The 16,211-nt window shown below is 31.5% G+C and overlaps 1 protein-coding gene across 3 annotated transcripts in view; it reads left to right on the forward strand.

Moving 5' to 3' along the window:
- LOC106691408 (zinc finger protein 341) overlaps positions 1–16,211 on the forward strand; it is a 26,217-nt gene that overhangs the window by 6,786 nt on the left and 3,220 nt on the right. The window contains exons 6-11 of one of the 3 annotated variants that reach the window (XM_014437160.3): positions 3,116–3,247; positions 3,330–3,506; positions 3,590–3,778; positions 9,158–9,214; positions 9,288–9,395; positions 11,792–11,976. In XM_014437160.3, coding sequence (XP_014292646.1) covers positions 3,116–3,247; positions 3,330–3,506; positions 3,590–3,778; positions 9,158–9,214; positions 9,288–9,395; positions 11,792–11,976 — 848 coding nt within the window. The remainder of the gene's footprint in view (positions 1–3,115; positions 3,248–3,329; positions 3,507–3,589; positions 3,779–9,157; positions 9,215–9,287; positions 9,396–11,791; positions 11,977–16,211) is intronic. The other 2 variants (XM_014437161.3, XM_014437162.3) reach the window with 2 other exon arrangements.

The following is a 16,211-nucleotide window of genomic DNA, read 5'->3' on the forward strand; positions in this document are numbered from 1 at the left end:
TGACTATAATAATAAGGTTCTCTTGTGCTATAAATTAATAAGAATAAGAAAATTGTTTAATAGTTAATCTGAATGTAATAATAAGGTTGTTTTGCACTGTAAATTAATTATAATAACAAAAACTTTTTATAACAAATTCATGAGATACTTTTTTTTTATCTTTTTATTTATACCCGCACCTGTCAAATACAAAATTGACAATCAGCGGACTGCCTGACTGTTATATTAATTAAACAAATAGCATATTAGTCCACCCTTAACCATCTTCTCCTCATATATATTATAGAGTGTCAACAATCTTCTCATAATTTTATATTTTTTAAAGAGGAAAATATAAAGGGAAGATGTATTGGGTTTTAAGGAGAAAATTGTATTTAGTTGTAAGGATAAATAACAAGAAACAAATTAATAAAAATAAGGATGAAAATATAGAAACAAAAAAAGTATGTATTACTATCATATATTTTAAATTTGCTATACTATGCCTATGTATTATTAGAACTAAAACAATTGTCTAACTAGGTATAAATATGACTTCAAAAGTTTAAATAGTTAGTGATTGTTTTGAAACTAATATCCATATATTTATGGCATTTAATATGACTTGTGGTAACACCATAAGGTCCTGTCTAAAGATAATTTATTTTTAAAATACTTTTCCAAAACGGATGGAAACATCGATAGAAAGCATACATGGGTTCATTTAATTTCCATTTGGTGTGTTGGACTCATAAGTAAAAAATTCAAAACGAGAGGATAACTTTAATGATTTTTTCCCAATTTATTTACACCAGATAACCCAGTAACACACCAAAATATAAAGAAATTATTTAGATAAAATACATCAATATAACTACAAATACATAAAAATAGGACAAAATTACAATAGTTGGGATATAATATATTGTAATATTAAAAATTATTTCATTATAAATAAATGGAATTTTTAATAGTTTTAACTTTATTCTCATATCTTAAGTAAACAATAAATGAAAACAGAAATAGTAACAAATAAAAAGAAGAAATATTAAAGAAATTACAAATTGGTACTTTGTTTATGGTCCGCACCCAGACCATATTCCGTGTAATGATTACAAAAATAATTTTAATTCCTTATAAATATATCATTTAATATCTTAAGATAAGTATATGAAGTTCTATGAATTATTAGGTTTATTAAGTTTATTGAAAACCAGGAAAAGTCAAGTACACAAAATAATTAAACTCTCATAAAGAGAGTGGTTGATATGAAATAGTAATTTAGCAACAAATTTACATTTAAAAGACTGAAAAGCACATGTAATGTTATATCAAAAATATTTGATTTTAATAAAATAATCTTAACACATATTTCAGGTTACAAAAATATTGTTTTCTTAATATATACTAATAACTCACATATTAAAAACATTATCTTGTACGAACAATGGCTTTGTTCAAACAATTAAATTTCTGCTAGACTGAACTTATTGTGTAAGTTCTGACAAGTGTTTAAACAAACACTCCTCTAAATGTAATATATTTTTTTAATTAGAGACATCATATTAAAAACATACAAGACTTAGACATCAAAATTTAATATGGTTTAAATGAACTTTGTAATCAGACGAAGTTCATTAAGTACCAGTTTATACAGCCTAAACAAAATTTATTGACTTTTAATTCAGCAATACGTTACAAATTTGTACTTCATTAATTTATATATATATATTTCAGATCGTATTATTTAAGACTACTTTGGTTTAATGAAATTGATTCCATTTGTTCAATATTTTAATGATAGCCAAATATTATTAACAATATTTATATGAAAAAAATAAAAAATCACTTCCTGAAGTATTGCTGCATTCATGTTAAAAATATGAGAGATAGAGAAATGTTTTTTATTTTTATCAATTATTGAGGAATGGAGAAGTATTCGTTTGATAGATTAATTTAAATTTGAGGTTATGCTAACCATCAATAGAATATCTGTTCACACTGGGCCATGTAAAAAAATGACTTGCCTATGATTTACCTTTGATGGTACTTAATTGAGATAGGAGTTTATTTGTAGGGGTCTGGAATCCCTGGAATATTAGAAATTTCAAGGAAAGATTTGTCCATGTTAATCTTAAGTATCACAAATAAACCCTGCATGTTTTATGTGTTCTGTGATATTCTTATGACAACTTTAAAATACATTAGCTTGCTGAAATGATGTTAAAGCCACTTCCAATATCACAAAATGTAATAATAATAAAGGTCTAACGGACCCGAAGGTTCGATACAAATACCACCAATCATTCTCTCATATCATTAATTGGGCAGGAAATCTGTACTCTTCGGTTTTATAGTTTTATTTTAATAAAGTTAAATGTGATAGGAAATATGGGCTAAATGTTGAAACGTTTATTGTGTAGTGATATATATATTTTTTTAAACAAAACTGTAAAAAGGAAGAGTTTAAACTTCACACCTAATTAATGAATATAAAATTGATCTTCCAAAAATTTAAATAATATAATTAAAATAAAACTATAGAAAATATGGTATAAAGTAACAATCATATGAAAAGAATTAGAAGGTTGTAGAGTCAAAATTGTCAGATATTGTGGAAAGTAAAGTGTAATCCCTAAGATGGGGCAAAATCCCAAAACATTGATGATATAGTAATATATATGTTTTAATTAAAACTATAAACAAGATGAAGATAGATTTCACATTCAATTAATGGATACAAAATATAATTTTAAGAATTAATAAATAAAAAAATTATGCATATATATAAAAAGAAACGTACTTGAATTAACTACTATAATAATTCTACAATAATGTAATAGCTACCAAAACGTCCATAACAGTATGATTTTAGTAAGGTTATGGAGGATAAGATGTAATGACCATTTCCCAGTAGAAATTCCCTCTAGTGGGGAAAAATCCCTGTCAAAGTTGTGGATTATTTATTTTGAAACGAACGATTGGGAATCTGTCACCTCCGGCACATTTCGTGACCATTAGTACACTTTGGTCAGGAAAAAATGGTCTATCGCCATTTTGAGGAAGCTACCATAAAGGATTACCGATTTACAGTTTATATATATTTATTAATAAAGTATTCTATAAGTTTTGATAGGCTTTTCAGGGAATCGATCAGATGGAAGACGAGGAATTTCAAACTTCTCTTGATGTATCTGATATAAGAATAATAGGAAATGAGCAGTTGGATATTGGGCCTTTGATAGAAGAAGACTTCATTATCGCTGATGTAATAATAATTTTTTAAAAAGTAATAATTGTTTTTTTTTTAGTAGGTTATAGTTGACCATATTTTCTTCTTTATTTCACAGAATAATAAAGAACCCACTGAAATAATACTAGCTGAAGGTAACATAAACCGTTTAGAACTACCTCAAATTGTTACATCAATTGCTAATGGAAGTGAAGATTCTGAAAATATTAGATTAGAACTTCAGACTGAAGTTGCCTTAAGTGATATTAAAGAAAATGCTGACAGTGAAAAGCCAGTACGTAAATTGAATGCATTTTAATTTATGTTGTGATTCCATCTCAGATGTGAAAAATGTAATGATAAATGCTTAAATTAAAGGTTGGAGAAGAAAGTACTTTTGAAGCAAACGTTCTTAAGTGTACTGTTTGTGGTAAAGAGTTTCGAAAGAACTTTGATCTTCAGCAGCATATTCGATCTCACACTGGAGAAAGGCCTTTCCAGTGTGTTGTTTGTGGCAGAGCCTTTGCCCAAAAATCAAATGTCATGAAACACATGGCAACTCACAAGGTAAAGCATTTTTAGCTTGAATAAATTTGTCACTGGAGGTTACTATGTTAAATTGTGAGAAACCTCATTTAATTGTTTTTTTTTACGTGGGTCAGTGGAAATCTTCAAAAGACATGGATAGAACCATAACTATCCATGTGTGGGATTTTTATCCACTAAAACCGTCTTACATCTGTTCTTTGCTGTTCACGAAACCGCCGCCGTTAGGCATTACTTTGTGGAGGAAAATGGCTGAGTGAGTGCTGCCTCATCGTTCTCATGTTTATTTTTCTCTTCTTGTTTCTTTCATGCTAGTCACTTCTTCTAGCTCTCTTTCGCTCTCAGCCTCTTATGGACCACTGTGGTGAATTTATAATGGGACCTCCAACATTTGCCAAAAGGATACTACTCATTTTTAAAAAACAATGATATGCTCCGTGTGAACATAAAACTGGAGACGTGTATCAATCATGACCCCTAACTATTTAAGCAAGGCTGAGAACGAATCTTCTGCATACCTAAGGTGTTAGTGACGGTCTCGGTTTGCTTCCTGCTAGTGACTAGGAGATCCTCGGTCTTGTGATCTGAAAGTTGTAGGCCAACCTTGGACTGCAGCAGCAGCCTAGTTGGCAATAAGAATGACTTCTTCCAAGTACTTTACCACCACCAACACTGCTAAATCCTCTGCGAATCCCACAACTGTAGCTTCTTCTGCCATTGTCAACTTGCAAATTCTGTCATTCTTGACGTTTCACAGAAGAGACCTGTGATGGAGCCCTGTGATACACCACCAGTCACCTTTTTTTTTTTTTTTTTTCCAATGTTTGAAAGACAAAACAGAACTCTATCTCTAAAGTAGTCTATTGTAATTCTCACTGGATAAACTGACACTGCCATAGTCCGTAGGTCATCCTATATGCACATCCATCTTGCAATCTTAAAAGCACTATTGTCAGCTTGGATGATGATTGCTACATAACTCTTAGCACCTCTGCTCTACCTTACTCCTGCAATTGCTGTACGGGCAGTCTTGATTGTTCATCCAATAGCATCTATCATGGATCACTCTTTTCAAAATTCATACTGAGCTCTTGAGAGGACATTTGCACCCTCTATGAACCCTAGTAGCCTGAGGGAAAGGATTTTCTCCAGTGCCTTACCTATAATATCCAAAAAATAAATTGCACAAGGTTTCGGAGCCTTCATGGATGCAGGAACTGGAGAGATTGATGAAAAGATCCAGCCATTTTTCGAGACCCACATTTGGTATACTGTCCAATCCAGGTGTCCTGCCATGTTGTGGGTCTGAGGCAATGTCCTCAATCTCCCCTTGAGTGATTGGTGGTAAATCAGCTGTATATATGTTGTCTATACATCCAGTAGTAGTGGTGGTCTGTTCTGCAAATAGTGTGCTGACAATATTTTCCATAACATCCAATCTCATGGAGAGCTGTGTCGAGGCTTTACTCAGTTTCTTGAGCACTATTTTATAAGGCCTATACTGTGGGTCTGCATCTACCTCATCACAAAGTTCTTTCCAGCAATTCCTTTGATGGCTCTTTGGAAATTCTTTCTATTAATCTTGAAATCTCCCTGAAGCACAGAAAACTTTGGTTGACGTCTCGCTCCCTGGTTATTTCTTGCTAGGTTGCAACAGTGGTGAAGATCGGCAATTGTACTGTCCTCCACTAAACTAGGGAATGATGTTTACTAGGCTTTGAACGGATCACAGCTACATCACAAGATCTAGAAATAAAAGAGGTTAGTATAGATTTATTTTCCTCTACTGATTCCTTCATTTCACATTCATCCTCTTTCATTACACTGAATGAACTGTCATTAAAAAAGTGTGCATGTGTGTACATGCTTATCTTGATACAGTTTTTTCAATATTTATTTGTTTTTGTTTAGTGATGCCAAACATAATTGGTCATCAACGCCATTTATACCTTATTTAATTTTGCTTAGACTTGTTATATTTTATTTATTTTTTAATTTTATTATTTATTTAATTTATTTATTTTATTATTCCCTCCCCCCCTCTCCCCGTTCAATGTTATATTTTTATCAGTAAATCTCTTGATTTTAAAAACCGAAACACTGATTCTATTGTTTTATCATTGTCTCCAAGGGTTTTTGAAATATCTGGGTTTAAACCTAAGCTAGTGAGGTGTGATATGAAATATGGGCATTCTTGGAAAATGGTTTTTTAAAAGTTGTTTGAAACTTTTTTGAGCCCACATCAGCAAAGTTAATTTATTAGACATAAAAGAAGTATGGATCTTTAAATAGGCCTAATTTATAAAATATCTTGTATGTTTTATAATCTCCAATTTTTTTAAAATAATGAGAAGATGGTCAGGGTTGCGGTCAAAAGAGAAACAGAAATAATTCACAACTATTTATTTTCCAACATGTCTACCCGATTTGTATAGCTTCATCAGGGTTAAAAAGATACAAAAAACAACTAAAAATATTTTGACATAATTGGATAAAATATAAAAGGTAAATTAAGATAGGATTAAAATTATATAAACATAAGTGAAAACAAAATGATATACAAATGAAAGAAAAAAAGAAATAAAATAGTATAAATATAAAACAGACACTGATAAGAATATTAAAAAAATATGCTAACTATAGGTTAAAAGTGAAAAGGAGATGTAATAACAGATAAAAGTAGAAATGATAAAACATAATTTAACTCACTAAAAACGGAAAATAAAGAATTAAGTTAAGATTGCATAAAAGTAGAGCAAGAATGAATACAATAAAATTAATAATAATAAATGAATAAAGAACGAATCAGGACCCACCCACCTTTTTCAGTTGAGGTCAATTTGAAACTGGTACAATATCGGAAGTAAACAAAGTGGAGGGGAGGAAACCATTAACAGTTTTAATATACAGAATAATTAGATAATGATAACAACTGTTTTTTGTATTGATCATGATAGTAATGATGTAAATCATGAAAGTTTACAAATATTGAAACATTAAATGGGAAAATTAATAAAAACAATGTATAAATAAATAAATATAAGTGGGTATAATAGAGTATAAGAACAATAAAACATAAGTATATAGGTAAAATGTAAACAGAAGTTCATAAATATATTAAAAATACATAATAAATTATAGAATTGGGTATAAAAAAAAAATTCAATCTATTTCTATTATTTTTTTTTTTCAATTTTGATTAATTACACATATTATTATTAAATATTCTAAAATCATGATGTTTGAATTACATATTTTCTAAGAGTGGTATTTCTACTGATAGGTATGTAATACAGATACATACAAATAAAAACAATTTGTATTGATTCTAAGGACCTAAAATTTTCCTTTAAGGCCAAAAAATATTTTTTTATTTAAAGCTAATCAATTCAATTCAGTGTAATATTTCATACCATGTTAGTGGAGTTTAATCTTAATGTTTTTATTTTGTGTGATATTATTCACTATTAAAGGAACCAAAAATTTGGACATTTTTACTTTTAGTTACCTTTGTAAGAAATATATAATGTTAAGGTCCTCTGAGTCCAAATAACCATGTCTCAAAAAATGGTCTCTGTCTGAGTGTGTATGTAAATAAATTAACTCAAAAACAAAAAGTCTTTACAAAAGCAAAATGAAATATTTAAGGTTGGTATATGCCTGGGATAGTTCCAATTTTTTTGATAAAATCGACTGATGCTACTTAATATCATTGATTTTTCACATTTTCATTAACAATTTTGATTAAACTCAATATATCAATTTACAATTAAGTAATCTTTAATATCAGCCATGTCTTACCCTCATTGAAATAGTCTAACAGGGCTTTAATACCAAATATTCTTCTCTTCTCTATCTTCCTCCTTTGTGACATATACTAATGTGAAGGTGCTTTAAACCATTAGTAAATGGTAGCTGCCAAGCCTCAAAGTCCTTACAAAGTTGCTTCAATTGTTGGAGTGACTTTCCTCCAATTCTTTGAATGTAATCTTGATCTAAATATGTGATAATTTTCTGTAATCTTGATATAATTTTTAGTTCCTTCCTAATTCTTACAAGTGGCACTGTAGTAAGGCATGATGCTACTAACTCCAAAGACCCGGGTTTGAATCAGGCTGGGAAGAAAATTGTTTTCTGTTACACTGTAGCTGTGAGTCAACCCTGTGGGTTCTGAAGCCCTCTTGGGGTCCACCCAGCCTCATAAATTGGGTACCCTTAATTGGGTAAAAATCGAGCAGTCGACCATGATTCTGACCAAATCACCTCCTTGCACAACCGTTGATCTGGTAACAGTACCTTCTTACCAAGTACTGCACCCATAATCCTTCATGGATTGTAGCAGTACAGATTTTTTCTAGTTCTTTCATTTCTTACTCAGTCTCTTCTAGTTTTTCTTGCAACTCTACGTAAGCATTTGATTTCAGCTCCTGTGATTCTGCTTATCTGGCTGTCAAGCATGGCCCAGCTCTCTTTCCCATAGGTAAGAGTAAAGAGGTTTACTGCTTGTCTATTTATATTGGTCCTAAGGAGTCAACAACTTTGAGAACCTCTACATTCCTCGTCAACTGTCTCCTCATCTCTGGAAAGGACCAGTACCTCTTGGAGGCATTGTTGGTCATCCCTTTTCACTAAAGTTCCACCGGTCTTTCCAGTAGAGCTTGCTGTAGTTACTCTTATTTCACAAATGAGAATGATATTGTCTGAATACAAGAGAGACTGGCTGAGTATCTTCATCTTGTTCCATTTACTAGTGATTCTTCAGGTTATTCGCCTTTTACAATTTTTTTGGTTTTCGTCCATAATTACTGTAAATGAGATTGAGCTCAGGCTATCCCCTTGCTTGATACCTCTATCAATTGGAAAAGGAGTAGACTCTGTTCCATTGATCCTTGTTACTCCTTTTCATTTTGGAACATTTTTTGCAGCCAAAACATTCCATACTCTTGCCATAGGACCAAGTCGAAGGCAGCCTTGAGGTCCAAGAATAGTAGAAGGTACATGCTCCTATCACTGTCCAACGCCTCTTCTAATATATTTTTTAGGACAAAGATATGGTCCTGTGTCTATCTCTCAGGGTGGAAACCTGCCTGTTCCTACACAATTCGTCATAACCTTTTTTCCTGATCTTTTTAGGCCAGAGATAAGAGACTGATTGGCTTATTCTATTTGACTGCCATTTTTGTGAAATAATAGCACTGTATTCCCAATCTTTTGGAATTAATGCTGAATATTAAGTACCTTTAATTATATTTATTTGAAAGGTAGCTGTGTGTATACTGAAGGTAACATGGAAAGACAACCCCCACTACGCACTAAACTAAAGTGGAGTTCTAAATGTTTGTGAGATAAAAATCTCCTGTATCAACTAATAACAATAAATCAATAGTTATGTTGTTGTAGGTGTGGCCCAAACAGCTTTCCACTTTGCCACCTGTTCCTTCTAATGTTGGCACAACTGTAAGTGTTCGAAATTTTTGAATTATTACTTTTTGAAGTAGTCGCTTGCATTTGTTTTTGTTTTTGTTTTCAGGAAGGAAGATTGCTCATTGAAAAAATTTTTGCTTGCCAGTATTGTACTTGTATATTTGATAACTATCAGGATTTGAAATCTCATCGCAAAGAGCACATAAGTCAAAAGGTATATATTTACCTCATTTTATTGCCTTAAGTTCTGGCATTGGAGTTGTGGTTCTTATCTAGGAATGCATGGGCATTCCATTCCACCAAGCTAAAAAAAAAAATGTATGAAAAATGATCAAACACAGCCAACACTGTGTGACTACAGTACAGGTTTTCAGCTTTCTGTATCTCCTGAAATATAAGATATAGGAGCATGAAATTTTGAACAGATACACCCTTGTCAATTTTAAAAAAGTTTCTATTTCCTCATTCCAATCGAACTGTAGTGAGCTAAGGTAAATACTTTGATGCCATTTTTCCTGGTCATATTCCTGTTATTGTTGTTCCTGTTGCAATTTGATGGGCCTACAGCCTAAACATCTGGATCAAATGACTCAGAAATTTGCTTACATATGTATTTTATGACACCATCCGTTCATGTTTAATTTTTGAATGAATAAATTGGAAATTTAAATAAAGTTATGATAACATACCAAACATAAACATACATTTCTGTTGAAGAAATTAAAAAAAATCACTTTTACAAATTTTTAAAATAAAATAATGTCAAAGAAACAAAAATATCTTTTAAAAGAAAAATAAATCTTAATACAAAAATTAAAGATATAAATAAAAAACTGGTTTGTGAATAATATTTGAGAAAAATTCTAAGAAAACTATACAATTTGATAGATTGTTTACGTGGCATGTCAACTGAAGGGGGAGGGTGTGTTGTAAGAGTGAACAGTAAATGGTCTTCATATCAGTACCGGATGAAGATCGCTCATCTATACATAACTGCAATGCGTAGCGGTTGGTATGCATAGGTCAGACTTCATCAACAGCCACTAGCAGTGGACTGTTATCAGATTATCTAAGAAAGTTAAAGTAGACTGCACTAGTCATCTATGATACTGTAATAATAACCGACACTATGTAAAAACAAAAACTTCTCATGTTTAAAAAAAAAAAAAAAAAAAAAAAGACTTAATATTTTCATTAACCGTATGTTCATATCCACATGAAAATAAATGATTTCATTTTATCCATATTTAAAATTATTGAAAATAAACAGTAAATTAATTTAACAAATTAAATAAAATTAATGCTTTGAGTGTTAACAGAACCTTTCACCATCACATATCCAGACTGAATTAAAATCATTTTTTTATGTTTTATGAGTGTTTGCTGTACCTAGCATGTTTTGTTATTCCCCCCAAAACAATCACCTCATTTTATTTTAATAAATATTTAATTAAATTTCTTTATTTTATCATAATGCTAATAGCTGTACCTAGCAGACTTTTTAACTCTAAAACATAACAACAAAACACATTTTATCAGTAAAAAATATTAAATTAAATTATTTTATTCTATCCTAATTGAAGCTAATAACTGTAAACAACATTTAATTTAATTTCTTAATAGTTGTACTCGGCAGGCTTTACAAGGTAAAAAACAAACTCTTATTGTATTTGTAAAAATATTAGTTCAAGTGCAAGCAACATAAAAGTTTATAAAAAAAACACTGATATTCTAATTTTAAGCCAGTAACATGATATCTTGTTAGGTTAACTGGTGATATTAATTAAAGTGGTTTAAGGAAATATACTTACTTATGAACAAAAAGAAATGTCTTGAATACAATTTACAAAATGATAATTTAAAAATTTTTATGTCTAAATTTTCTAAAAAAAAACGATTTTACAGTGAACAGAAAGAGATGGTATATGCATATAAGTCTATATTCCTGACAATTTTCTTGGTTGACCTTTAGTTACTAACAATCCTCAACCTTATTTTTTCTTTGCTTTATTAATTGTTTGTTCTATAATCTCAACCAGACAGGAGAAATATTAGTAATAACCAATGATACTCCATAAATAACTGCTGTTTCTCCTACTAGGTTGTGTATTTTTCTTTAAAGTATCCTGCTTAATGTTACCACAATCTTAAATCACTTAGTCATTGTTTTTACTATTATATTTACAGGTTGCATTACCACTATTCTGCTTTACATACACAGAAGCTTTCTAGTTGCTTTATCTTTCTTTGTTCCAAAAATTCTATAGAGTGAATACTCAATTGTCAGTACACCTAAAATGTTAATATGAAATGTTAATTCATATTGTTATATTCTGCATCACGACAATCCGAAGTGGGCCATAGCATCAATCATAGGCCTGCATCATTAGGCTCAAACTGTTTCAGCAATACTCCAGTCATTGACACCATGTTAGTTTTTGGTATCATCTACTCTGCTCTGCCCCAGAAACCCAAGTTTCAATCTTGTTTTGTTCCATCATTGAAAGGAATAAATAGGGGCAGGATGTACATTAACATTATAACTAAGATAGCTTATTATTTATTTATTTATTTTTTTAACTGTTAGTAATTTGTAATTTTCCTTCTCAGGTTTATAAATGTGTGCAAAAATCATGTCCTCTGACATTTAAAGAACTTGATGCATTCCTACAACACACTTTTTCTCACAACGAAAAAGCATCTTATGAATGCCATATTTGCCACAAGGAATACAAGTCTTTGGATGATTTAGGGCAACACCAAATATTCCATGAAGAAGATAAGTCACCTGCTAAGTAAGATTTTTTGATCTTATTTATGGAGTTAATTTTTATTCTTTGATAAAATTGGTTTAAAAAGGATAATATAATGTTGAAGAGAGAGAAAGATTGTGCAACAGGCTCCTCAACTCTCGGTGCCTCTTGGCAAATGCTACAGAAGTAGGATCACTAATTTCAGTGAAACTTTTTTTGATGCTAGGTTGAAAAATATAAGAATAAAAAATATGTGTCTGAGGGTTCTTCCCAATGTACCCTAGGAGCCGAGGAAACGTATATTTAATATAATTTTGCCAATTCTTTTGTATTATAGTTTACTGCCTCTGTTCTTTATAGATTCAAAGGTTATTTATATTCCCATTGATTTTTTTTTTAGAATAAGAAAAATATTGTAAGTCGGTATTAAATGAATAAAATGTTGTTGGTTGTATTAAATACATTTAATATGTATAAAAAATCACAAAAAGAACCAAGAAGTTCTTTTGCCAAACAATGTTTTTCTTTAAAAAAAAACAAGTCAGATTTATTTTTAAAATTCTTTAAAACCCTTAAATACAAATTACCGTTGAAATAAAAAACTGGAAATTTTTGGACTTGATATTTTGGAGTATTTCCTTTTTTTGTCGGTCAGGCGTTCATGTAAATTTCACAACTCAGGATGTTGGCCAAATCCAACATTACTATTACTGTTCGAAAGCTGAATTTCTGCTTTTCCAATATTGCCGAATGGGTCTCGATCCATTGCATTTTCTCTCCATCTTGTATCTTCTAAAGCTTTTAGGTCCAACACCTTGTATGTCTAGTAGCCAGCCAGCATCTCTATGGTCATTCCACTTTTCTTATTTTAGCAATTACAGTACCACACAGTAATTTTCTCAGCATTGTGTTAGGACATCCTTATTATATGGCTCAGCCGTTTTATGGAGCTTGATAAATTAGACATTTCCATCCATGTATAAGGAGTATAATTCGTCGTTTGTTCCGAGTCTCCATGCACTGATACCGGTGTCAATGTCAGGGTGAGCATTCAATTTTTCTAAGGAGCTTATACTCAAACACTTTCAGTTGGTTTTATCATTGTAGTGTAATGTTCTCAGGATCCTTGTCGCTGCCCCTATTTGTTAAACTATCCAGTCAAAATGTTAAGACTTGTCTAACTAAGGTTTCACATAATTGTATCTTTGTACTCCTTGACAGTATTTTACATTTTAAAAAACCTCTGATTTTCAAAATATGTCCAATTGGCTGCCATACTTTTATAAACTTCATTTATTTGTTTGTTATCATTATTTAATTTTGAGCCCTATGTGAGAGATTTGTGAAACTTTTTACTTTTTCAAAGGAATAACCCTCTGTCTACTGTGGTATTGCTATGGCCCGAGCTAATATTCAAATATTTAGTCTTGTTTTCATTAATACAGAGACCTATATTTTAAAACCTGCTTATTTATGTAGTATATTGAAAGACTATTTAAGTGATGAGTTATTTTGAGATATTAAGCTAGTCAACCACACTATGAAGGGTTAGATTGAAGAGAGTTTCTAACAGGGCATCCCCTTGCCTTATGCCTGTCGAAATAGGGAAGTCATGACTCATCTTACCACTGACGGTAATTTTACCATTAGTGTTGCTCAGTGACATATTAATTAGTCCTATTAATTTATGAGAACCATTGAATTCCAATGGCAATGAAGACATGTCAATTTTGTTATACTCCCAGCACTTTTTAAACAGTTACCTCATCATAAAAATCTGGTCTGTTGTTCCCATTCCATGTTGTAATCCTTGATAATCACTTATAATGTTTTCTGCATAGTGGTTCAAATTTTGTAATAAGATATTTGAGAATATTTTATATGCCACTGCAAGAAGTTAAATTCAATTAAATGGGGCATATGAGGCATTCGTTCATTTTCCCATATGTCTAGTATCAGGAAGTATAGCTGTTCTTGTTCTATATCTCTGTAGTTTTTGAAAAATTCAGCTAAAAGGGAATCTTTGCCAGGTGCCTTACTGTTTTTCTTTTTCACTGGTCCTTAGAAATCTCCCATATCTGGCGGCTTGATATCATTTTTATTGTTTAGTAGGATTGAGTTCTTACCTATTTCTTGTGCTTTTGTATCTTGTATTTGGTGCATCTTTAAAATCTTTTGCCCATCTATCAATAACTGCTATATTTTCCTCTATTATTTTACTGACTTTATCTTTACAGTATGTCTTTTTCAGTCTTTTAGTAACCTCATCCCAGGAAGTTAGCTCATCCACTTGTATGGCATTTAACACATTCCATTTTACCCTTCCTTCCAAAGACACTCTTAATTCTGTGGCATCTAGAGCATCTACCTATCCTGCTTCGATTCTTGCTTCTATCAGATTATGAATCTGATTTCCTCTATTTAAAAAATGTTTAAGGTGCCCTAATTCTCCACCGAATTTTTCTAACTCTGAAACAGCATGTTTTAAGTATGTGGCGGTAGCCGTGTTCACTCTTGTCCATTCTAGTTGTATTAACTCAGAATTGTTATTGACCACCTGAGCGATCGGTGGATTGGAGTTTGTTACTGTTGCCATGGTGAAATAAAAACACTGGCGATATCTGTGTAGACAAGGGGTGTTACGGTTGCCATGGTGAAATAAAAACACTGGCTAGATCTGTGTAGACAAGAGGTGTTACGGTTGTTATGGTGAAAATAAAAAATGAGTGATATGTTCTGATGTGGGGGTTTTGTTTTTTTGGTGAAGGCGACAGTTTTGTTTTTGGAACACGTATGTTCAGACAAGTGGGTTTTGGTTTTGTGAAGGCGACGGTTTGATTTTGGAACATGTTACGATTGTTCAATGTAAAGTGGTAATAGTTTAAAGGCCTTGTCTTTACTGTTTGAACCGGAATATCACCATATGAGAAATGTTGTCATATATATTTTGTATTGTCAAAATTATGGTGTTTTACTTCAATAGACGGTCATTAACACTAGAAGTGGAGATATAGTGGAGTGCGTAGCAACGAATCTTCAGCACGTCCTGGATAGGAGAGTTGCAGCATTACATCATTAGAGATTACATCTCTATAATTCTGGAGTGGTGAGACAGTGACCGAAAAGGAAATATCGGACAACCTTATGTTCGGTCAGGAGTGCACCCAAGGACTACGTGGGGTTTGAACTAGATTTTATTTTGTTTTTATTTTATATTCACTTTTATACTCTTTTGGATAATAATGTAAATGTAGTTGTTAAGGTTAAGCATTTAAGTTAAGGTTAAGTCAACCTATAATTTTTAATTGTTTTATTAATTGATAAGAATTCTTTTTTTTCCTTTTTAATTCTCTGTATTTATATTTCTTCTTCTTATTAAACTTTTATACATATAGTTCTGCTGTTGTTTATCTGCTTTCAATGTTAATTTACTTTTTTTTTTTTTTGTTGTTCACGGAATATTACGATAATTCAACAGGTGGGTAGGTAACACCCCTAGGTTTTCTGTTATCTTCTGTGGGCAACTATAAATGATAAACATATAACTAAGGATAAGTCAAGATTGCGGTTATAAGTTCTGTCCACTAACCTGCTCCATACGTTCACTATGTTCGACCATGGTTGTGCCTTGAGATTAAATAAATGGCACTACAATATCTAACCAAAAACGTGATAACCCTATCTAACCAATAACCTATAACAAATCTCATCTATCTTTCAATATACAGTATCAGTCTTGAGATTATGGACTTCTTAAAATTTCATTTGTTCAAGCACTAACACAACTTACTCTAATTTCCTCAATGGGGTGTAGATAGTTGACCGTAGATTAATGATTGGAGAAGTTTGTCGGGGGGTGTGGTCAACAAAGAACAACATAAATAAACAAAACCATATTTATTTATTTTATGCCAATGTTTCGACCTGAGTTTCAGGTCTTCATCAGGGGTTGTGGCGTAGAAGGTAGGCTTGCAACTGTCTTGAGGTAGGCTTGAGACGTCGACATAAAATAAATAAATATGGTTTTGTTTATTTATGTTGTTCTTTGATCACCGCACCCCCCGACAAACTTCTCCAATCATTAATTTCCTCAAGTTTCGGCACCAGTTAAAATACTTAGTGAAGTTAAAATAAGAAAGAAGTAGAAATGAATTGAACACTCTAAATGCTTGAATAATACTGTCGTTTATTTTTACCTTCCACATAGGATATCAGCTCTTATTACAATGCTTGTTTGATAATAGTACTTATCCTATACACTTCTTATCATTTTATAT

Source organism: Halyomorpha halys, unplaced genomic scaffold (genome assembly GCF_000696795.3).
Source record: "Halyomorpha halys isolate HHAL.00 unplaced genomic scaffold, Hhal_1.1 Scaffold2319.1, whole genome shotgun sequence".
NCBI lineage: Eukaryota > Metazoa > Arthropoda > Insecta > Hemiptera > Pentatomidae > Halyomorpha > Halyomorpha halys.